Genomic DNA, 24,368 nt, shown 5'->3' on the forward strand with positions numbered 1-24,368 from the left:
GGAACATCCTCCGCCCCCAGCTCCGCCCAGCCCCCTGAAACATCCCCCCCCCGGTGCCACCGCCCTGTAGAAACAAACCCTCCTTCCTCAGTGCTGCCCCACCGAAACAGCAGTATTGAACCTTGGTAATATGTTATAGTGGGCCCCTAAGGTAGTATAATTAAGGTAAAAGAAAACTGTCTTTTTGCTAGAAGTAGAATAAGATCTTTCCCCAACTTTGTAATCAATTGCCCTGTTGAATGAATGAGGTGTTGTCATAAATAGATAGCTAAGGGTTAATGTTTCTTTTACCTGTAAAGGGTTAACAAAGGGGACCAAACACCTGACAAGAGGACCAATCAGGAAACCGGATTTTTTAAAAGCTTAAGGGAGGGAATTTGTGGGTCTTCTTTGTCTTGGGTCTGTGTCTTTTGTCTGTCTCTCGCTATGAGAAGTCTTTCTATATCTTTAATCTTCTTTTTCCAACTTGTAAGTACAGGTAGAAAAAAGACACATATTAGGCTTTCTATGTTTTGGGTGTTTTACATGTGCTGTAACTGCTGGAATGTTTAATTGTATCTCTTTTGAATAAGGTTCGTTTATTCATTTTTTTCTTTAAAGATATGATCCGTGTTTTTGTTCATCTGATGAGCAGAGAATTTGATGGTCTTTTTCTTTCTTCTTTTTTTATATAAGTCTTTTTACGACTTTCGTGTTGAGTTTTTCTCTCTGGCTTAGGCTAAGGAACAAGGGTGGAGGGAATTCTCTTTGTGTTAGATCTACGGAGGATACCTCTGCGCACCAGGGAATTATGGGAGGGGGAAGAGAGATAGAATCATTCTGTTTCCTTGTTTTGGGGTTCTTTTTGTGGATAGAGGAGACATGCTGTTGTGGTATTGGATCTGTAAGAGATTGCATCAATTATCTCAGGTTAGCCCAGAGAGGAAAGTCTGGTCGGGAGAGGGAGGGGAAGAGAAGTAAGACTTCTTTCCTTGCCAGTAAGCTCAGAGCTTCGTGTCTTGGGGGTCCCTCCAGGGAAAGTGTGGGCGGGATCAGAGCGAGGCAGGGCGCTGTAATTCCTGTCTGGTGGCCGCGAGATAGCTCAAGTGGGTAATTAAGCTTGGAGGTTCATGCTAAGCACCCAGATTTTGGACGCTAAGGTCCAGATTTGGGAGACAGGCTTATGATAGGTGTGAATGTGGAAGGCAGCACCTTCAGACAGCTGCAACCCTTGGAGAGGGGCTGGGAGCCAGATCAGATCAGAAGAACAGGTCAGCCACTGACTCCTCGCTTGCCTCCTCAGCCCCCCTCCCCAGCCACCAGCTCACCTGCTCCCCCTGCCACTGCCCACCCTCTTGCCTCCTCAGCTTTCCCCCCTCCCCCGGTCACCTCCTCAGCTGCCTCCTCCCCTGCTGCTGTCTCACCTACCCCCCGCCACTGCCTGCCTGCTCACCTCCTCAGCCACCGGCTCACTGGCCCCCCTGCCACTGCCTGCCCGCTCACCTCCTCAGCCCACCCCCTGCTCGCCTACTCACCCCCAGCCACAAACCGCCTGCTCACCTCCTTAGCTCCTCTCCCTCACCCGCTGCTTGCCTACTCACCCCCCGCGGGCCGCTCAGTGAGCCCACGTGGGCTGCATGCGGCTTCCGGGCCGCATGTCATGCAGGCTTGTGCTAGAGTGTGAACAGGGCTCTTCACAGAGCCTCAGGTCCAAGCTGCTCCCTCACACCCCAGACGTACCCTCTGGATGTGCAAGAGCTCAAATCACTCCCACACATCCACCCTATAGCTCCGCTGCTGCTGCAGAGGGGCTTCCGTTGGCCTCGCCGGGCCCCCTGTGGCCAGGGCCAGAGAACTAACAGCTTGTCTCCAGTGCACCTGAGCCCTAATAATCAGACTGCTCTCCTTCACTGACCTATCCCTCTGCTCCGGAGTTCACTTCGAGCCCATTGAGTCAACAGGAGGAGTCACTCCAGAGGGATGCTCGCCTGCTCAAACCACTGAGTGCACTGCCCCTGCAGCATCCCCAGCCGGTGCCAGCCAGGGACCCAGGGAGAGAAGCCTAGTGCATTGCAATGCACCCTCAGCAGGGCTCAGTGGCCATTCCAGTGGCAGATACACCAAGTGCTCGGCTTACCTTGGGTTGAGTCTGCACTGTGAGCCCCAAAGCCACTAGTCATTGATCCCTTGGTCTAGTGCTTGGAGCACTGCAGAGCCATACATGCAGCCCCAACGGAAAAGAGAAGCGTGTCTCACTCTGCAGTGGCCCCCTGATTGAGGAGACAGGTTCTGGAGGGAGCCCCAGCAGCCTGTTAGCGCGCTGGGGGCGATGGGAATGGGAGCAAAACAGCTGGTTTATAAGGAAAGGGGCTGCGAAAGGCAAACGAAGATTACTGATCTATTGTCCCAGCAGTGTGATGAGTCCCCCCACAGACTGTCACACCTGAGCCGGATGCACTGGATGGGAATGTCCCTGGGCTATCCCAGCTCCATATGTGGGGGCAGGGTATGATGGGTTGGTAATAGTCTGTGTCGACCTGGTTATTGGCATGTTACTGTGCAAACTGCTTGAGTTTAGTTTAAAGGGTGCTGTCAGGAGAAACAAGCAGGAAAGGATAAGCCACTTCTCCACAAACACTTGAGGGCTGTTAAGGGACAAACGCCTGGATGGGGAAGGCCCAGGAACACTGGAGCACCAAAGAACTACAGGGGGGGCCTCTCTCTCAAGAAAGGGGAGTAGCTGTTTGGGGGAACCAGACTGACACAGCCCCTGTTGGGGCGTGTGAAGAAGCCAGGCTTACCTGGGTTCCCATCAGGAGATGCCGGGGCTTGAAGTACATGAGATATGCATGTAGACGTGGATGTTTTAAAAGCCTTTTTTCTCATCGGCTTCAAGGGGACTAGGAAGGGGGCCCTGGGGACAGCTGCCCAAAGCCCCCCACTCAGAGCTCCCTTCGTGACATCAGAGAGCACTGACACTCACAGGTCTTTTCCAGGGGAACGCGGGGCAAGAGCGGCCGGTACCTCTGCGCAACATCTCGGATCTTTTGCTCCATGTTCTGCTTCTCCTGGCACTGCTGGTGCTGCAGGTAGTTCTCCTTCAGGTACATCTCCCAGGAGAGAAGGGCCGCTTCCTCGTTCTTCTCCAGCTTTTCTTCTGCAGAAGAAACCGAAGAGCTGAGACCCAGAGGAGAACCCCCAGGTCCCTCAGACCCAGGCCTTATTCCATGCCACTCACACCCCAGTGGCACTATGTTTCCTCCAGATCCCAGTCTGGCCTGGAGAACATCAGCGCTTCCCCATAGCCCTTCGAGCCAGCCTAACGGAGGCAAGGCCCCACTGCATCACAGCTGGCCTGGCCTGGAAAGGAACTCCTTACTGAGCTGTTTGTGCCGCTTCGCTGGCTGCCGGAGCAGGACCCTCTTGACAAAGAGCTGCAGGTGGTTGAAGAGGATGAAGGGTGGGGGAGCAGAAGGCCGGCCGTGATACTCCTCAATCAGGTCGTGCCGCTGGAACTTCCAGATCTGGTCGGTGTGCTCCTGCACCTGCTGAAACGTGTAGCTGGGAGGAGGGCCCAGGGGGCAAGGGATTAGCTACGGTCATGCCAGTGGGTGCCAGGCAGGGGGTCTGCAAGCCAGCACTGGGCACCACCCCAGGCACTGCACTCTGCCCTTCTCGCTGGCTTCCAGCCTTGATTTTCTTTCATTCCTCGTCTCCCTTCCTGCTGCCTTGCAGAGCACAGGGGCTGGCCCTGGCACAGAGGGGTGGACGGGCTCCCAAAGGAAGGTCAGGTGGACCTTACCTGAGGGCCTGACAATGCGCCTGCACCACAGCACCCAATCAGCTCACCAGGTTCCTCACCACTTTTGGCTGGTATCTCAGGCTTGCATCTAGAGCAGGTCATCTGACATCTGAGCCAGCATGCCCAGGAACTAGCCTGCATGCCAGCCAGTGCAGCTGGGACCCACATCCACTCCTCAAGCTGGTCAGGGCACCCAGGATCCCCAATCCACAACCCCAGGAAGGTCAAGGCAGCTGGGACTCCCCAATCCACCTTCCCAGGCATGCCAGTGAAGCTGGAACTGTCCATCCACCCCCCAGACAGGTCAGAGCAGCTGGGGCCCCCAATCCACACCCCTCCACATAGCCAAGTGCATCTGGGGGCCCCAGTCCATCTCCTCACACACAGCTCAATGCACCCAGGGTCCCCAATTCAACCCCCCTGACATATAGACAAGTATATCTGGGGGCCCCCAGTCCACCTCCTTACACACATAGGTCAGTGCACCTCGGGGCCCCACAACCTCTTCCTCTACACATCAGTGCACCTGGGCCCCCCCAATCTGCCCCTCACGCAGGTCAGCGCACCCAGGGCCCACACATAGAAGTCAGTGAACCTGCAGCCCCCAAATCCTTCCATACACAGGCAGGTCCGGGCACCTGCTCCCCTCAAGTACAGGACAGCGGGATGGATCAGCTAAGCAAGACACCACAACTCCCCATTTACAATAGCATTAATTCACCCTCGCTTTGCGCAATGGCCCCCCACAGGTGCAGTGAGCAGGGGTGGGGTGCTGGGTCTGACTCACTTGAACATGGCGATGAGTAGGTTGAGGAGGAGGATGTTTGTGAAGAGCAGATACAGGCAGAGCAAGATGACTGTCAGCCATTCGGGGAAGACAGGCCGCTTGTCCTTATTGCTCTCAGGGCACTTGGGCTTGTAGGGGTCTGTTCCATTCGGGCTGCACTGATCAAGATTGAAGTTAACCCCTGCAAGAGAAGAGACCAGGGTTTCACAGTGGCAGGCTCTGTCATTGCCCCAGCTGTGTTTTACATGCTGCTGATCTGGGCGGCTCTGTATGGACCCAGCAGCCCACCTTAAACAGACCAGCTTAACAGCAGCCCTCTTCGGTCTGTAACACTACTTTGTTCCTGCCTTTCCAGGCCAGGGAGTTCTGTGGGGTCCTCAGACTCAGTCCCTGCATGGCGCATCTGCCTCCAGCTGCCTCTAGGACAATGGAGCAATAGATGCTTGTAACTGACTGGTCGTTTCTTAGCAGCTACTCACAGGTAGGAGAGCGGCTGGAGCTTTTTTCTCTGCTCTGCCCCGAGGCTGCCAGGTGCAGTCGCTAATCAGTGATGAGTTACCCTCTAGACTTGGTAGAACAGCGTTACCTGACCCGCCGATGAGCGGAATTCAGGCCTGTCTTAGAAGGGTGAGTCATTCACACTGCATTCCCAATTCCGGAACCTGGCCTTTGCATTTGTCATAGTTCCCACCCTCAGGATGGCTCCCACTGCTTTATTCTAACTGTCATTTACAGCATGTGATTGGCCATGTGGTGGTGTTCCTGCTGCCTGATTGGGTCAGGGTAACTCTTTAAGAGGGGAGAAATGACTAATAGCAAACCTGGCACTTCCCCTGCAAATGTGCAACCCCTTCAGGAGTCCGAATATTTCCATGGAAACCAGTGACTGTCATGTGACTGTGCATGACTAATGAATGGCAGCACCCCACCCATGCCAGCAGAGCAGTGGGATTGAGACACTATTTGGGATGCACTTATGAAGGAAGTGGAGAATGCTGGGAGAGAAACAGTCAGGCAAGGGTCCCTGCTGCTCTTGGTCCTGATCCTTAAAGGTGCTGAGCATCCTCAATGCTCTGACAGCAACAAGAGCTGAGGGAGCTCAGCCCCTCACAGGATCAGGCTCTCTGGGTAACTTTAGTTTTAGTTCTCCTGTCTCTGCTGACATCTCATGCTGCCCTCTCCTACACAAGCACTGAGCTCAAGTCTCCACTCCACGACACCAGTTTGATGGGTGTAATACTCCACTGGCTTCAGTGGGCCCAGACCAATTGACACCAGCTTGTGATCTGGCCCATTGACTTGGAGGGAGTTGCCACTGCATGAAGCAGGTGTCCCAGAAGCGATGTGCTGGCCCGTCGTGTTTTAGTTCTACACCTTCCTCACAGCGGCATGAAAGCAAGGCAGGGGCTCACGTCCTTCTGTGATGCTGGTGTGAGCTAGGGTGTGCATGGTAAAGGACACAGCAAACCAGCTCTGGGCCCAGCCCCAGATTCACTCCTCTCTGCCCTTCGCGCTCTCTCTGTCTTTCATGTTTTATTTCAGTTTCATTCTTTCACTGTGAGCCTCATTTCCTGCTGGTCTGTGTCAAAATCTGGAAGCCGAGCTGCTACTGGACCCCTGCTGGGAAGGGACTGAGCTGTGTGGAGCCCCTGCACGCTGGCAGGACTAGATTGGCCGTTTGAGCACAGGGATGCCTCTGCACTGTAACAAAGACATTCAGCTTCAGAAATCTCATGCCAAGCTCTGTCCTGGCCCAGCCAGGAGCCTGCGAGAAACCCTGGGTTCCATACCGTCAATGTAGGAAGGGATCTGCCCAAAAATCGTCAGGTAGGAATGGTAGACGACACCCCGGAAGATCCAGTCCACACGCTCCTCATTATGGATCAGGATAGCTTGCTTGGCTACGCCGAAGGACACAACCCAGACAGCCAAGAGGAAGAGGAAGAAGAAGACGTCCTTCATCTGCAAAGCCATGAGACAAAGCAGGAATGAAAAGGTTCCCCTCAACAGATCAGATGCAGAGAATTACATCCTCTCCCAGAACAAGTGCATGCACAACTCCTATACCCGGATCACATTTCGCATGCAGGCCCCACTCTGCTCCTACTGACATCATGCCATCTGCAGGGAGGAGTAGCTCTTACCATTCTCTTCACTATGATGATCTTGGGCCCCAGAGTTTTACTGACTGTGAAAATGTGCATCAGCCGCAAGCAGAAAATAATAAAAGCCAGAGACAATATGATCCGTCCTGGATACAAAGTGGATGGGATCCATCTGACACAGACAGGGGAAAGGAAGACACATCAGTGCATTGTCTTAACCAATGTTACTGCCTTTTTAAAACAGAAAAATTTACAGCTTGCTTTCCTGGGGAACAAATAAATCTATCTCTAGAGTCCCATTTGAGAGAGGGATACAGCACAAAACCTATCCAATGGAGTGACACAGCAGGTGGGGACTGCACAGAGCTGGGCAGAATGATCCATGTTTCGATGAAAAGTTTCATCTGAATTTTGAATGTAGATGTTACATTGAAAAAATTCCAACCACCTCTTTTGCAAATCCCCCTCCCTGGTTCTCCAGCAACTCCAGCAAAGAGCAGTTTGATACTGTCCTACAGAATCCCTCGTACTCACCGGCAGGTCAGCCCTGCTATAAAGATCAAGATGGCACAAACATCCAGTTTGTTCCAGAAATCACTGAAGTACAAGGAGGCCATTTTCAGTAATCCAAAGCCATCGGGGTCATAGAACAGCTGTTAGGAAAAGAAGTGGTTTCGGTATTTCAATAAACAAAACATAGGCTGCTTCTATGCACTTGAGACAGCAATTGTGGCACTGGGTCCCAACAGGAATCTGAGCTGGATTTGGAGGAGTGGGAGGAAATGGGGGAGTGGGCTTCAATTGATAATGAATTTCCCTGCCATGGTGATTTTGGTGCCAGGAGACTCCTCAACAATCCCTGAGACTTGGCCCTGTGGTGTTCTTCAGACGTCATTCTCCCCTGGTGACCAATCTTCATTTAAACTACAGAGGCTCTTGGTGTTGGCAGCACTCACCTGTTTTATGTCCTGGCCTAAACCTCTGAAGAAGGTAGCAGGTCCTGTTCTTAGATGTCCTGTAAAATATTTGCTAGCTCATTTGAGAGGCTGACCTAGAACTCTTTTTTTGCATAATAGAGTGAGGCTGGGAATCTGACCACAGTTATTTCCAAAGGGACCGGTAGGATCCTTGCATACACCCCCATGGCTGATTCATTCTTATCGTTTTCCTTTTGGCCAAACTCTGAGGTCATTTCTCAGTGATCTGAGTAACAAAAGGGCAGTGAATCTGCAGTATCACATCTTGGAGCACGTTGGAGCTCTCCTAACCCATGTTCTAACATGGCCTGACTGCTTAGCTATGAGAAGTGGGCCAGATTCTCAGCTGGTGCATAGCTCCACTCAAGTCATGTAGACCACCTGCCTGGAAGTCAGGGGCACTTGTGCTATTGACACCAGCTAAGTACCTGGCATTTTCTGTGATTCCATGTCAATGAGTTATGAATCCTTGCTGGTGACGATGGCTCTTTGTCATCCTGTGGGGTTACAGAACAGATCTTGAGTTCGCCTCAGCTCTGGGACAAACACACAAGGACAGCTCTTCCCACAGAAATAATCCCTGACTTCCCATCTTCTTATCTATACTACAGTTATGAGACAGTTTCTGTGGGAAGTTGCAGATATTCCATCCACACATGCTGAGAAGATCCCCTCCAGGCTCCTGACCAGGTCTCCTGGAACCACCCCAATATATCCACGCTTGGTTTTACAGGGGGCTCAAAGCATGGTGGCACAGGCTGCTGGGAGATAACCCTGGGTCTATAAAGCTTCCAGTTCCTTATTTCAGTACTGAGCCTTAGTGCCTTCATTTAGGAAGGTCTCAGTATCTTGGGCACTTCTCCTCCTGCCCCTGACTCAGCCCAGCAGTATCCACAAGAGCAGTTGAAACAAAACCATGGGAGGGAAAGGAGTTCTCATGCTTTCCCTTGCCCATTCAGCACCCATCCATCCCTGGTCAGAATTTATGAATGCCACCAACTTGCTCTGCGGGTACTGGGGTCTCCTGCACTATCCCTCCAGTTCAGTCACCCCAGCATATCAGTGACTCTCTCTGTAATCGCTACAAATCACCAAAGGACCCCTGCTAGTCCCTCACACCATGTCATGGATTTGGAAGGGTAAGTCGGTCTGACAAGTAGAGGCAGACTATGAAACACTGGAGATACCAAAGTTTTCTCCCCTGACTTGGGTTAGGCCTATGCCCGCAATCCTTCCTAGTAAGCATGGGAGAAAATACTTGGTGCTAAAGAGCTCTTTAATCTTGGGGGAAAGACAGAACAAGAACCAATGGCTGGAAGAGGAAGCCAGACAGATTCATACTGGAATGAAGGCCCATGTTTTGAACAAAGAGTGTGATCCCATGCCATCTTCAGCCAGCTTACCTAGGTATGTGCTCCCAGCCAGCCAGAGCAGACCTGTGGCCACTGGTGATTGCTAGGGCTGCAGTGCTAACCCTGGGAACTCTCCCCAGCCCCTCAGGGATGGGCAGCTTTTCCTGGCCCAGGGCTGCTGTTACTGTCATTGGGGGGGCGGGGGGGCTAAAAGTGGGAGGGCTATGCCTCTGTAACTTTAAATGAAGATTGATCGCCGGGGTGGAATGATGTCTGGAGAACACCAGAGGGCCATGCGGGAACAAAATACCATGGGAGGTGGTGGATTCGCTGTCTTGGATTGACTAAAGCACATCTTCCCAAAAGGCGCATGGACACAAGTGACTGAGCTCGATACTGGCATGGCTGGGTGAAATTCTCTGGTATATGATGTACAGCAGGCCAGACTACAGGGCCAGCCTTAGGAGTGGGCCATTCGGGTGACCGCCCAGGGGCGCCATGGGCAAGAGGGTGCCATGCGGCAGTGCAGAGGTGCGCGCTGCTGGTGGTAGTGTCAGAAACTGCTCCTGGCTGGCAGGGAGCATCACTTTGGGGAGGTGCCCAGATGTCTCCCTGCTTCCTCACATTGGAGGAACATATGTGGGAGCAGTGACACACATACTGCTCGGCCCCCCATGTTCCTCTGTGCCCCCCAGGGGGCTGTGAGGAGGGGAGTGAGGAGCAATGCCAGGGCTCCCTGGATCAAGTAACTTTCCGCATCCGAGGTGTGCTGTGAGACATCAGGGGCTGCTGCTCTCCTGCCCTTCCTTTACATAGCCCAGGCGGGGAAAGTGACCTGGATGCTGGGAGCCCTGACATCGCTCCTCCCGTCACAGCCCCCGAGAGGTGTACAGAGGAGCAGCGTTCAAGGGGGGAGCGAGCAGCAATACCAGCCGCTCTGTGCATCCAGGTCTGTTTCCCGATGTGGGTGCAGGGGTTAGGAGCGCAGGGGACTGGGGAGTCTGGAGAGCCTGCGGAGGCCAGGGGCAATGTGGGGGGCACCCACGGGAGCCAGAGGGGTTAGGGGGCTCTGCGTTCACAGGGGCCAGAGGTGCCAAAATACAAGTTCACCCAGGGCGCCATTTTCCCTAAGGCCAGCCCTGCCAGACTGGATGGTCTGAAGGGCCCGTCTGGCGAGAACCCTGTAAGTGTGGTGTGTGAGAGTGTGCGGCCGACTGATGGGTGCAACATCACCATTTGGCTGGAGTAATTGATGGGATTGTTGTGGGAGCACATGCAGCAGTGCAAAAACAGGAACGGCTGCTGCCCTTCCGAGAGACCCTGGGGCGGGCAGCCCTCGCTGACTGAGAGACGCCTTGCAGAGCCTGGATTTCACCATCACCACCATCTCCCCTGCCCCCCATGCCTTTGTTGAGCCCACCCGGTACCTGGCGGGTCTCCTCACACACTAGGGAGAAGAGCCAAAAATAGATGAAGTACTCCCGCCAGGACGGTGTCTCCTGGAAGTCAATCATCAGGACATAGGCGAAAAGCCAGAGGAAGCTGAAGTAGGAGAGGATGTTCAGGTGGAAGATGACAACGGGGGCCGTGAAGAAGGCGCGGGTGCGTGTCAGGCTGCTCATGGGCTGCAGCCTCTTCTCCCTGCATGGGGAAAGGAAGCAGGAAGGAACAGCTGACTCAGCTGTCAGAGGGGAGCTGGACGCAGCTGAGCAGAACACGTGGGCTAACTGGGAGAGGCCTTGCTCTGAGCAGATATAGTGCAGCTAGGGAACCCTGGGACTCTTCCCAGCCCCTTGGGGATGGGCAGGTTTGCTTGGCCCAGGACTGCTGTTACTCTCATTATACTGTGCTATAAGACCTCTCATCTTTTCCCATCGCAGCTTGCTAGGTCAAGCAGTGCCCTGCCAGGAAGATGTTGGACAGGGCACTGCTTGGCCGGTGTCTTGCAAAGGATAGAGACCAGCTCTGACAGTGTCCTGGCTTCCCCCAAGGCTCACCAGTGCCCACAGGCCTGTGCTGGCCGGCTGGGAGCACGTTTCTGGTAAGCTGGCTGAAGCTAACGGCAGAACGGGAATGCTGCTGCTAGCTGGCACAACAGCGTTCAGCGAGCAAAGTGGCCGGGGCCTTTTCTCCCAGGGAGGGAGGGGTAGATCAGCCAGGCTGCCGGGGCATGAGCAGTGCAGTTTGGGAAGGTAGTGGGCATGGGCAGTGGGTATTGCAGGCCACTGGAGCCTGAGCCTCCCCAAACAGCCAAGCATAGTCCTGTCCATGCTCTGCCCTGAGCCCCCCTCTTGTTTCCCATTCTTCCCCCTGGCCTGGGCTGGGGCTAGGGTGGACCAGCCTGAGGCCCAGAACTCAGGGCAGCTGGGGCCGGTGCTCAGACCACCTGGCGATGAGCCAGCCCACCTGGCACTCCAGGTCTGGTGGCACTGAGGCTGCCTGCGTGGCGCTCCGAGGCTGTGTGTGCTGGGCCAGCCCGCCTGGCTCTCTGGGGCTGGGGGCGCTCAGGCAGCCTTGAGCTGGGGTGAGGGGGGCAGTGACCGTGGTGGGGAGCTCTCATGGGGGGAAGGGTGTGGTGGAGGGGAGGACCGCAGGCAGAAGGGGCAGGGCCAGGGCTAGCCTCCCTGACTGGGTGGTTCAAGCACCGCTGATGGCAGTGGGAGAACTATTCACACCACTGGCCAGTACGGGGATGCAGCAGTAGCACAGGGGAGAGGCAGAGGAGAGATGCAAGCACTCTGCAGTCAGGGAATGCGAGTCCTACAGTCTGACTCCCAGCAGCTAGGGCCGGGGCCACATGCCAGCTCCATCCCAGGAGCACTAGGGGTACCTGAAGGTGACGAAGCTGGTGTAGATGAGGGGGAAGAACACCATGCACAGGATCACCCTCCAGAGGCCGTTGTCCACGCACAGCTTCCCCCACCAGACTTTGGTCAGGAAGGCCTGGGTGTGGGAGAGGAAGGAAGGAAATCAAGCTCACATGGAGCCCAGAGCTGGCCCCCTTCACCTCTAGCTCCAGCATCACTGATCTCAAACGGAAATGTTAGCGTGGCCCACCCTGTTCCCGGCCAGATCCACACCCCTCGCATGGATGGCTCAGTGAGTAACCCAGGGCCTGCCCACAGCTGTGCCAGATGGAAGCTGGCAGAGACTGGCTCGCTGAGTAGTTCACTAGTCTGGATGGTGAACAGGGACCCCCCGTGGCCAAGGATCAGCAAGTGGCCACCAAAGAGTAGAGGAAATGGACTGCGGGCAATGACACAATGTGGGCAGCCAGTGAGTGCTGGGGTGGGGCGTTCAGGGCAATCCAACAGTGTGTGTGATCTCCTGTGAGGAAAGCACGGGTGTCCAGGGAGCCCGCATGCCACAGCATGTCCCCTGCCTCAGACAGCAGGTACATGGCCTCTGCCCTTCCCAGGCAGCATGGCACGGGATCTATGCAGGTAATGGGTGCAGGCACTCTCAGAGCACCTGGTGGAGCCCGAGCTGCCAGACATGCTCCCCTGGCTGAGCTCAAGCAGTGGGAGACAGTGCTGGGGGAGCCGACACAAGGCCCTGGCAGTGGGGCACCCTCCTGTGAGCCCCACAGCTAGGAAGCGAGATACTGGGCCCTAACATGGGGCAGGGAAGAGGTGAGTGCCTCCTCCCAGCCTGGAAACACACCTGGATACCTCCGTGGGACACAAAATTCATGTTCTTGGCCTCCAGCGCCAGCTGTAAGCAGGTGGTTTTGCCCCAGGCCTCCGAGACACGGATGAGGAGCTTCTGGGCTCTCTCCTCGTCCTTGCGGTAACACTCTGTGAACACGCCTAGCAGGGCAGAGACCAGAGCCAAACGTGGGCAATGGGCTGAAGAGAGGCTAGTGCCCAGTGTGACTCTAGGACACCACTCAGAGAGCCCTGCACCGTGGAGACAGACCGTTCCTCAGGATGCGGCCAGAGGCAGCGCGGTTCAGCTCAGCCCGAGAGCTTCCTGTCCTTTGCAGGGCCTTGCGTTGGCCCAAGCTTCAGGTGCAGGATTTGTGCACCTGCTAGGCTGGAGATCTGTCTCTGGAGTTAGGCTACTCTGTCATGGCATGTCCAGCTGTGCTCTGAACCGATTCCTGCCAACCTCTGAGCCCAGGACTGTTCACAGGTCCAGCCATTATGCTGCACTGTGGCTTCTGCTCTAGCCTCTCCTACCCGGTACCAGACACATTTCCCAGCCCCCAAGCAAGAACTTTCCAAACAAATGGTCCGAGCCCAGATGTGTGTACCAAACACCCTGGTCCAGGAACAGCACCCCCCACATCCCTAAGGCCAGCCAGCCAGGCATGGCTTTGTCTCACAGATGCCCAGAAGACAACTATCCCCCTCTGTGTACCAACGCTCTTAGCCTGGGGGTATCCGGCACCGGTACACAGCACTGGAATAGTCAAGGCCCACAGGATCCCCCCTTGCCCAGCCTGGCAGCTGGACTGTGGAGCAACATTCATCATCAGAAATCACCAGACATTGTCCCTGGCCAGAGGGAGGGGAGGTGCCTGACGCCAGTTGGAACCAGGGAGGCACCAGGAACGAACTCAGGAAGGGAGCAGTGGCTCCAGACAGAAGAAGGGGCCGATAATGCGATGCTGTTGTTTCTGGTGAGCTGTTGGGAGCAGAGGTTGACCCTGGGATCTCTGGAGCTAGATACATGAGCTGCAGCTGCCTGAGCTAAAGGACCCGCACCCCAGCGGTGGACAGAGCACTACACTGAGAGGGCACGGCCTGTGGGAACAATGCTCACCGATGGCTCGGTGCTCATACTCCTCTGCCAGGGTCAGCATTTCCTCCATGCTGTCCGTGTCATCCTCCTCCTTGGACAGCTCCTTCAGGATCTTGCTGCAGGCCAGCGCCCCCGCAATACAGTCCTGACTCTGAGACAGCAGGGCACAGATTAGCCAGAACAGGGAACTCCCATCCTGGGAAGCCAGCAGAGCCCCATGTGTCAGCTGAAGAGAGAGAAGCAGGGCATCCCAGGCTGAGCGCCACAGAGAAAGGCCAGCATTACAAAGTAAGGCTGGTAGTGACGGCAAATGGGGCTCCTGGCTAGGCAAGTAATTCCAGCCCCTGCCCAGGCTGCAGTGTTCCCTCGGACCAGGGCCAGGCACTGCTGTGCCCTTGGGCTGTCCAGGTCTTTGGACCATTGCTGGGGAATGCTGCAGTGGTTTGTCATTTAAAGAGATGCTCTTTCCTGCCCAGAGCTCCTTCAGCACAGGAAACCCTCCATGTGCCCCTCGCCCTGTCCATGGGCATCCCAGTACCTCCTCCCTTCCTGCCCAGAGAACTGGGAGCACCCTGAGCTGGCCCAGGACATGTCACCACCACCCACACAACCTGCTGGGAAGGGATCTCTCCCTAAGGCCTACGGCTGGCTGTTGCTGATGGTCTTGGCCAATTCTACATGCAGCGGCTGCACTAACACAACTTAGGCTGGGAGAGGGGGACTCTCTGTCCCCTTGCAGTGGCTGCTACTGGTAAGAGACTTGCGCTCGCTAAGGTTCTCAGGTAAAGACCTCCATTGCTGTGGGGCCTCGAGCTAAGCAATCACGTGCCTTGGCCTAGCTTGAGAGCCTGGGCACAGTCCGAGCTGCAGGCGTGGCCACTTGCTGCCATTACTCCCTGTGCCTGCACTGGCACGGGCCCCACTCGAGAGCACATATCCTGTGGGTCCCAGCGCCACAACTCACTGCGCTGCTCTGTGCTCACTTTCATGGGGCATTGTGGGACGGCCTGGCTGTCCCTCTTGGGGATTGTGAGTGCAAAAGGTCTAGGCCCAGGACATTCATTTCCTGACCAGACCCGAGCTGATGAGCTGTAACCACCCAGTGCTGGAAGATAGGGGTCCCCCTTGTCCAAATGGGGACCGACTGCTGCTTGGTTTGATGGAGGCAGCGTGTTCCTGGCGGGCCTCTGCTGAAGCTACAGATGGTGGTGGGTTCAGAGACAGCCTTTTGCCCTTGCTCTTACAAGAAGGAGGCCTGAGCCCAGCTGATTCTGCTCTCCCCTACAAACCCCGCTCCTTCCGCACTAGGTCACAAGCTCAGGGTGATGATGACAATGTGAGATGATAGCAGTGGGCCCCAAACTTGCACAGGAGGGAAGCAGCGTTGCTGGAGCTGGGAGTCTGTGGGCTCGTGGCAGACACAGGTGGTCAGCACTGAAGGACCTGGGTTCAACTCTATCATTGTTAACAGTGACCTTGGGAAGTTATTGGGAAGGATCCTTGTACCTGAGCCCAGATGATTTCTGCCAGCTCCTTGCGACTCTGGACAATAGCCCAAATGAGGAGGTCCCTGACCGGGTCCATGGTGAAGGTGACCCGGCCGGATGAGCGCTTGTAGAGGGAGCGGAGACTCACTCCCTGTACCTGGGGAGGATGGCAGAGTTAGACCAAGACTTTGCAAAGAACTGATGCTCGCTCAAGGGCACCCTGCTGGCACAGCAAACTGGAGCCCTGGTAAGGGGGCAGGAAGGCTGCAGGCCATGGAGAAAGGAGAGACCCAGTGACAGGGGACCAGCAATCTGGTGTCAGTGCAGAGGCAGCTAGCTAACTTGCTCTCTCAGCTTGTGGCAGCTGCTCCATGCAGCTCCCAGCTCCCAGTGTGAGACCCTGCATTAACAAATGCAGAAGCAGGGGAGCCAGGCATCTGGGGAAACCACACGAGTTCCCTCTGCAGCTACCAGGATCTCCCCTCCCTGGCCCGTGGACTTGTCCTGGAAACACCTGGGGTTTCCCCAGTGCATGGATCCAGGAGCACCTGACGTAAGGTGTCTCCCCTGCCATGCCCCTTGTTGGAACAGGGACAGCAGTGCCATGTGGGTGGGACATGCTACTGCTGCAGAAGGGTGTGTCACGACTAACCCGCTGTGCAAGGAGGAAGACCATGGGAATCAGGCTCCAGGAATGGGCCAGGCAATGATCTGCCTACAATGGCCATGTCTGGCTTTCAGGTGATTTCCGTGGGGACTCAGAGGAACCCACTTGAGCTGAGGAGGGGTTGAACTTTTACAGGAATTTAAACCTGTCTTTAGCTGGAGAGGAACAACCAAACAAATACAAGGGCTTGTCTAGAGCAGGATAGTTTACACCAGTGGAGCTCCCCAATGTACCTACCCCAGGGCCAGCTCCTGTGGTCCACACATGGCCCCGGGTCCAGGTAGGCGTAGTTACACCATGCCAACCTGATAATGGATCGAAGAGTCGTCCTTCGCACCAGTGCTGCATTAGGAGTCAGCCCTGGTTGGAGGCACACTGATACACTCCCACCAGTGCAGATCTCCCCAGAGCCTTCAGTTGGCTGTTCCAAGGCCGGGGTTTCTCAGGTGCTGGCCAGTGCAGAGATTGCTCAAGTGCCCAGTTTGAAACCTGCCCACAGTCCTGACCTCACCAGCTGGAGTCCTCTCCCAGCAGGTCTACCCTCTCAGCTCCCCGCCATCTCAGCTCCCCACCCCCTCAGCTGCCCACCCCCTTAGCTCCCCGCCCTGGCACAAGGAGACCCATACATTGAGCTTGATGTGCGGGACGGCGATGGAGAGCCGGTGCCGCTCAGCGTGCTTGGGCTTCGGGTACAGCGGCTGTGTAGAGTCGCCCAGTAGCTCCCTCAGCACCTGGGACACATGGTGCAGTTGGATCACCGGCACCTTGGAGAAGGCCGAGCACTCCTTCTCCTCCACCAGCACCTTCTGCAGCTTGCTGTGGAAGAGGCTGGAGGGCGCCATGTTCTCGTAGAGGTAGATCAGGGTGTCCCAGGTGACGAACTCCTTCAGGCGCACGCCCTGCTCCAAGAACAGCTTCACGAAGTCCGGCTTGTTGGCGATCAGGGCAGCGGCCATCACGGGGTGCAGATCTGCAGGCTGGCAAGCCAGAGACAGCGCTGTCATTGAGTGACGTGACGCCGCCCTGCCGATCAGTCCCAGGGCAGGGTGCTGAAGCAGGTAGCAGGCATGGGGCACCACAGCAAGCCCGGGTAAGGGTCACTGGAGCAGAGGAAGCAGCCAGCAGGGGGAGGCAGCGAGACGGGGAAGGCATGGACAGGTCGACGCAAGCCATGCATAGCACACATCTCCACTGCCCATAGTAAAGCAACATAGTTCTGCCCCCTTGGGCAGAGTTCCACTCCTCCTCTGCCCCTGAGCCACTGGCCACCTGCCCCTATCCTCTCCTCTCAGAGGCACCGTGGCTCAGGGGCTACTCAGCCCCACCTGGACAGCAGTTAGGCAGCACGGTCATCCCCTTCCCTACCCACCACAATCCAGTGGTGTGGGGCTGACCAGCTCCCTCTGGCCTTCCTCCCCTCCCCCCAGGAGATAAACACTTTTTTTCTGCCTCTCTCTCCTGCCCTGGGGCCCTGGCAGGATCAGCTGCCTGTGTAACCCAGCCCGGATCCCATCTGTACTGGGGGAGCTGTTACAGTTGGCCAGGTATTTCCCGTCCTCGGGGCCAGATTCTTTCAAGCTTATTCACGCTGAGTAATACCCCTCCAATGCGCACACCTGCCAAATTCAGTGGGACTCCTCAGGTGAGGAAATGCTGTGCCATAGTGTGCACATGAGTTGCAGGCTGTGGTGATTTTGTTAGGGCATGGAATCCTCTAGCTATAAGGGCTCTGCAGTGGCCATCCATCCCCGGCAAGACATTAGACCTACGAGTGGCCATGCTTCCATGGTCAGAAGGTTTGGCACTCTGGAAATCTGCTTTCCTGGCTTTTGGTTCTTCAGTGGCTGAGATGGAAGCCCCTGAAATTCTCTGATGCTTCTTGTCATGCAACTTCAGACGTTTCCATGGAGAAACTCATGCCACCCTCACGTTTTGTTTTCAGGTATGTGTGTGTGTCCTTTGTTTAACCACTGCTTGTCTCCAGACCACGTGGAGTGGCATGTACAGGAATTTCTCAGTTTGATGGGTTTCTCACTAGGAAATTCCAAAGCATCAAAATTGAATTTTTGTGCAGGAACGTATGGGTTTTGACGGAACTTGCGTAAGGAAGGTTCCTCATAGCTAGGATGGAATCCCTGGTCCAACCCAGAGAACCTGGTGAGTAGGGCACTCACCTGGGATGTAGAAGATCCAAATTTAAGTCCCTCTCTTCCTTATTCAGAGAGAGACTCGAACCTGGGTCTCCTATATCTCATGTCTTAACTATTCTGGGTGCTTGGTTGCTCTCTGTCTCATGTTTTTTTCATGAAAAATGTTGAAAGGTCTCAGGTTTGTTCCAATGTGGAATGAAAACAGATTTCAAAATCTCAACATTTTTGCAGAATGGAATTCTGAATTCCTGGCCAGCCCCCCTCCCATCTCTTGGGTCCCACTGGGCAGCTGAAGCCTTCCGACAAAATATTTGCCAACACGTCAACCTCTGTAAACTACTTCCAAGTTCCAGTAGAATCAGAAAAATTAAAGGGAAGACCCAATTTTGCCGACCTCTAGCTTTCGAGCAATAAGATTGCAAAACAGATGCGTGAGAGAGGAGCTGGCTTTGCTTTTCCCCTCCACTTCTCTCCACATGAATGTTGTGACATTGCTGAGTATGTCAGCGGGAAAACGCACAGCTCAGAGAGCTGGGACGAGTACGTCAGCGGGAAAATGCACAGCTCAGAGAGCTGGGCCTTGCATCCAGCAGACTTGCGATGCATATAACTAAGTGCACAACAGGACTATGGCATCTGCGACAGATTTCTTGGCAGTGGAGAGGTAAATCATTTGTAAAAGACAGCTATTTAGACTCTGGAATACATTCCCCCTCAGTCAGCATTTAAAGGCCAGTCACATTTTTGCCTGAGCAGGTTGCTATTAGATCTATGGATAGGGCCCTTCATTTTTTTATTTTATTTTATTTTATTTTTCCTGGGAATTTATCAGTGGTTATTACTGCAAAACAGCAAAAACAGGTGAAAATCGGTGGAAAAAACTATTAATAATTTTTCTGGGTAAATACTGGGTTTTGTTTTGGTGGATGGAAGAACAGGGGAGAAAAATATTCTGTACATTACTGCTTTGATGAATGGAATTCAGTGTGGTTTGCTGCAGAACTAAAAGAGAACTCAAAACACAATGCTACCTCTGAGTTTAAGAAAATGATCTCTCTCTAATTAAGGATATGGTTTTGTCACGGAGTTCATAGAAGTCATGGAATCCGTGACTTCCAAAGACCTCTATGACTTCAGCCCTGGCAGCTGGGAGCTGCAGGGTACTGCTGCCTCCTGCAGCAGCAGAAAGCTGTGAGGTCCCCCACCGCCTGAGGCAGTGGGGCCCCCAACCTCTCAGCTGCCATGGACAGCGGGGGTACCTTGCAGCACCTGACCACCGCCATGGGGCAGAGGGACCCCTGCAGCACCCCATCACCGCTGCAGGGCAGGGGGACCCTGGCTGCTCCCTGGCTGCCATGGCAGGGCAGGGGGATTGCCACAGCTTCCCACTGCTGGGGAGGGGGGAGGGGGACCCTGCAGCTTCCCTCCACCGCTGGTGGCAGGGGGACTCTGGAGCTCTGAGCCCCCACTGGTGGGGGTGGGGCCCAGAGCTCCCAGCCACCCCACAGCTGCCCAGACCCTTCCCATTTTATCATGGATATTTTTAGTAAAAGTCAGGGACAGGTCACAGACTTCTGTGAATTTTTCTTTGTTGCCCATGACCTGTCTCTGACTTTTACTAAAAATTTCCATCACAAAATCTTAGTCTTATCTATAATCCCCAAATACACTTTTCATTTGAATAAAGAGTTTACTGTTGTAGACTTAGAATTATTAGCCTATAAATAGATACATTTAATAATTGAGCCACACCATTTGCGGCTTATGCGCTCAACTTCCTCCTTTTCTCCTGTTTTTTTTTTTTTTTAACTTTTGAATCCTTCCTTGTGTTCTGAAACGTATTCTGATACAGATTTTCGTTTTCTTCCCATTTTAGTGTTTCAGATCTTTAAATTTTTATCTGCTAACAGCTTGATATGTGTATGTGGTGGGTTTGAGTTTCATCAGTATGTTCAGATGCGCGCACGCACTTCAAAGCTTGTGTGTGCCCATTTCTTGTGTGCGTCTTCTAGACTAATAGCCTTTCTTCAGTAGGGAGCTTTGCATATATGCACAGAATAATGTATTCTCATAATACAGATACCTCATGCAATGTACTGTATTTTCTTAATAAAACAAGTTATTTTTTATATATTTGAATGATACAAAAGTAGGGTGAAAACCAGAAAAAAACAATACTTTTTGTAAGACCCAGGATTTTTTCTGTAAAAATCGGTTTCAATTGAAAACGAAGGGCTTATCTATGGAAAAACAGGGCATTACAAAGCACTGAATCCTGTGTTCCCCACCTGTAGTTCAGACTCACACCTACAAGGTTTGAACAGAGTAGCTGCTTCTGGCAACAGAGGGCCTTAAAGTGGGTGGAAATTGACCCCTGAGAATGCTCCCTATGCAGGGGGCTCCTTGGCCAGTATACGAGGCCCTGTAGTAGCCCTGCTGCCGACCCCCAGCATAGGGGACAGGTTGGAGGTACTCTGGAGGTGTGCTGGACCCAGGCTGGCACACATTGAACTACGACTTGTCTCTGCTCCTCAGGGCAATCAGGAGATAGGAAAAGCAGAGTGTACATTAGAGCAGGCAGCCCTGCACTGGCATCCTGACTAGCCTTGGCATGACTCTGGAATAGGAAGGAGCCAAGGTGGCATAAAGCCCCCCTTAGATCCCACCCCTCCATCCCTGCCCCAAGCAGCAGGGCAGAGACCTTGGGGGCTTTTTGCCTTCTGCAGCCTGGGGCATGAGTCACTTGCTGGTTTGAACTAGTGTAAATGGGGGATTCTCTGTAACTTGAAGCCTTTAAATGAAGATTTGAGGATGTCAATAACTCAGCCAGAGGTTCGGGGCCTACTACAGGAGTGGGAAGGGAGATCGCGTGGCCTGCAATGTGCAGGAGGTCCGACCAGATGGTCGTGATGATCCCTTCTAGCCTTAAAGTCTAGGAGAATACCTGAAAATCAGACCCTCTGCTCCCCACCTGCTGCTGAAGGACAGGCACAGCCAAGTGCGTCTCACCTTCCATTCATGGTCATCTGTGAAGATTTCGCTGCGAGCAATGTCCACCCTGTTCCAGGCCACTGCCAGCTTCAGCTGGTGATCCCAGTTCTCGTGGCCAAAGTGGTCGCGGTTTCGGGAAGCTGCAGCCAAAGATACATACAACAGAGTGAACTCCAAGGCTGGGCTGGGATGGCCACATCATTCTTACCTCTCCCAGAAAAGCAACATCCAGAGCCGGGCCCCTTGATGGAGAACCAGCCAACTGACAGAGCAGCCTGCCCACAGCACATCGCAGTGAGCACAACAGGCCAGGGGAAAGGGAGGCCAAAGAACCCTGGGCGAAAGACACCAGAAGACATCCCATATTGGCTCTTCTATTGCCATGGCTGCTGGGGTTCTGCCCTCTTGGTCTGTTGTGAGCCATTTGCCAGGCCACTACATCTCTCTGACTGCCCCACACATCTTATGGGTGTGAGATTTCTTGATGGGAATCCAGTGCATGTGCAGAGGAGAAACAGCACAGTCGCTTTGTTCTGAGAAGCGGGGACTGGTACAGAACTATGTGCCAGGAGTTCTCTCCTTATCCCTGCCCTGAAGAGCTGTCAACCTAAGAAACAGTAGAGAGCAGCTGGAAGAGCATTATGGAAACTGGCCCGAGAAGGAGCTGCTTGGATCCCCACAGACACTGGCGCAGGATGTCCCCCACCAGTGAAGTAACCAATGACGATGAGCCAAAAGGGAAAGGGCAGGGACATCAGGTGACTCTGCCCTGATGTGGGATACACAGGGGGGACTCTTCTGACCAACAGAAGAGCATGAAAGAGTGTCGATTGTCTCATGAGAGATCAGTGGTTGTTTTAACAGCGATCCCTCCAAAAACAGGGTCACATGTTCCCCTGAGCCTGCTTGAGCAAAAGGCAGAGAGGAACGGATTAGTGTAACAAGAGAGGGCTGGATGATCAGTGCACGGCACTAGATAATGACTGGGCAAATGTCTTCCATTCAGACAGTGCTAAAGCATCTCAAAGCGCCTCACAGCCTTCCTCTGGCGAAATGGTGAAACAGCGCCTCATATGGGGCGAGACGCAGCAGTACCCCACAGGGACAGATGCTCTTTGGTCATGCTCAGTGAAATCACTTGGGAAATGAATTGACAACATCCCTGCTCCATCCTGTAGTAGTAAGAGAGCCTGAGACACAAGCCCTTGTATTAGAGGCCTGGTATGAGGCCTGGGCTAAAGCAGTGATCAAAACTTTGCTGATAAAAAAGCAAAAATTAGACTGTGAGCTAGAGGCAGGCCCTGCTCACAGAATTTGGCAAGAACAGGGCTGATATTGCAAAAACACACATTCCTAAGAGGTGCTAGGCACAGAGCACTCACGCAAATACATTCCAGAAGGGTGGTACCAGAACATCCAGATATTAAGGATGCTTCAAAAACATTCCCCAAAGCTAATGGGAACACACTGACCCCTTTTAAATGATACGGTCAGGATGACAGTACATACTAGAGATGTTTTGACTGAAGCAACATGTAAAAGATGATTGCTGATAACTAGCTGTGTTAGGGGGAAGTAACTAACTATGTTAGAGGAGCAATATGTAACTTGTTTGTATTAGAGTATAAAGATGTATTTTAGAGGGAGTGTTTTGTTTAGCCCAGGAAGGAACGGAAAATCCTGCTGTTCACTGAGCTGGTCCATTGTTACAGGTATACATGTATTAGAGGTCCAGTACAGTTTGCGGGATACTAGTACTGTGCTTTGTTGACAATAAACTTGGCCTGGTGCCTTCATACCTTAATGGATTTTGTGGTCATTGGGCGGCTCGCTCAAGGTCTGCTGTGCCAACTTTCTGCGCAGAGCTGGGACTGCACACAGGGAGAACACACACGCAGCCAACATCTGTCCACACATCCCTTTCCTCTGCATATGCCTCACACTCCCCCACGCAGCCCAGAGACACTGCACCAGGGAGTGACAGCCGGTGCACTCAGCACCATGGCCACTAAGGAGCAGCTCAAGCACTGCTGAGCCCATGGCCAACTCTGGTGTGAACTGGCAGCATCCTGACGCCTGGTGGCAGGCATGTGACTGCCTGTCTCCAGAGCAGAGCCAGGTAATGCCTGCCCTGCCCCTCACCTTTGAGCAGTGCCTGAAGAATGGCCACGTCCACATCTTGCTGGCCATCTTTGCCCTCCCGGAAAATGGTCAGGAGCTGCCTGCTCCGCACTATGTCTTGGATCTGCAAGGAATGGCAGAGGATCAGATGTCCTGCAGCAGTAACATCCCCTGCCACGCCACCCAGCTCATGTGGGGTTAATGCTCTTCCTGAAGATTCTGGCTGGACCGCCCAGTGCAGTTAATACCTTGCTCCTGCCTTGGGATCTGCGGCCCCTTGTAGCCCATTTGACGTTAAATCCCCATCCACCATGGACACCTGTTACCCCTCCCAGCCCATTGGAGGTTAATTCTATGACTTCCATCCCAGCCACCAAACTGCAGGCTGAATCCCTGTCCTTGGACTGCACAGACAGCCCGCTGCTTGCTAGAACACTGTGGGTTAAATTGTGATCCCATTGGAGTCGATGGCAAAACTCCCCCTGGCTGCAGTGGGACCAGGATTTCACCCCATGTATTCTTGTCCCCAGCAACTCTCCTGCCCCCTCTAGGCACACTCATCTTTCATCCTCTGGACAATTTGCACAGTGCACATAGTCGCTTTGCTCACACAGATATCCACTTGCACACACAAACAGTGGGGTTTTGCAGGTGCAGCCAGGGTGAGTGGTGAGTACGAGAGATAGGCTCCCTCTCTCCCAACAGTGGGGTGCATAGCTAAGATCTAGAATGCTTCCCCAGCATCAGACATGGGGTCCCACTCCTCAGTGGCTGTGTGGTAACTGCAGATCCCAGGAGGGGTGACGCATTGCCCTCTCCTGGTATCTGAGTGCTCTGGGAGATGTCAGCCAGCGTAGCAGATAGGGTGTGAGCATCTCACCTTTTTGGTCCACTCTACAATCTTGCCCTCGGTGAAGAGCTCGTAGGTGTCCCGGAAGAGGATGCTCAGTTTCTTCTGGATCAAGGAGATGGTTATCTCTGGAACAGGCCGATTGGCCACCTGTGCAATGACATCGGCCACACGCCCGGACCCCTCCACTATCACGCATGGGGTGCCATTGGTGATTGCATTGTAGATTGTCTGCAACACAGAGGTGCTGGGCTAGAAGGGCTGACCCAAATCCACTTCAATCAATGAGAGCCTTTGTGTTAACTCCAGTGAGTTTTGGATCAGGCCCGAGGCACCCATGCTTACACACAGTCC

At 53.9% G+C, this 24,368-nt stretch overlaps 1 protein-coding gene across 3 annotated transcripts in view; it reads right to left on the reverse strand.

Moving 5' to 3' along the window:
* The window catches only part of TRPM2 (transient receptor potential cation channel subfamily M member 2), a 60,399-nt gene that overhangs the window by 11,807 nt on the left and 24,224 nt on the right, over window positions 1–24,368 (reverse strand). For 2 of the 3 annotated variants that reach the window (XM_032772462.1, XM_032772466.1), the window contains exons 9-23: window positions 24,045–24,245; window positions 23,186–23,288; window positions 21,062–21,183; window positions 16,529–16,879; window positions 15,255–15,392; window positions 13,770–13,899; window positions 12,666–12,811; window positions 11,833–11,945; window positions 10,430–10,643; window positions 7,208–7,326; window positions 6,713–6,845; window positions 6,359–6,530; window positions 4,569–4,749; window positions 3,359–3,540; window positions 3,004–3,136 (exon numbers count right to left, since the gene is read on the reverse strand). In XM_032772462.1, the coding sequence (XP_032628353.1) occupies window positions 3,004–3,136; window positions 3,359–3,540; window positions 4,569–4,749; window positions 6,359–6,530; window positions 6,713–6,845; window positions 7,208–7,326; window positions 10,430–10,643; window positions 11,833–11,945; window positions 12,666–12,811; window positions 13,770–13,899; window positions 15,255–15,392; window positions 16,529–16,879; window positions 21,062–21,183; window positions 23,186–23,288; window positions 24,045–24,245 (2,438 nt within the window). The remainder of the gene's footprint in view (window positions 1–3,003; window positions 3,137–3,358; window positions 3,541–4,568; window positions 4,750–6,358; window positions 6,531–6,712; window positions 6,846–7,207; window positions 7,327–10,429; window positions 10,644–11,832; window positions 11,946–12,665; window positions 12,812–13,769; window positions 13,900–15,254; window positions 15,393–16,528; window positions 16,880–21,061; window positions 21,184–23,185; window positions 23,289–24,044; window positions 24,246–24,368) is intronic. The other variant, XM_032772467.1, reaches the window with a different exon arrangement.

The sequence above is a fragment of the Chelonoidis abingdonii genome, chromosome 8 (genome assembly GCF_003597395.2).
Source record: "Chelonoidis abingdonii isolate Lonesome George chromosome 8, CheloAbing_2.0, whole genome shotgun sequence".
NCBI classification, from domain to species: domain Eukaryota; kingdom Metazoa; phylum Chordata; order Testudines; family Testudinidae; genus Chelonoidis; species Chelonoidis abingdonii.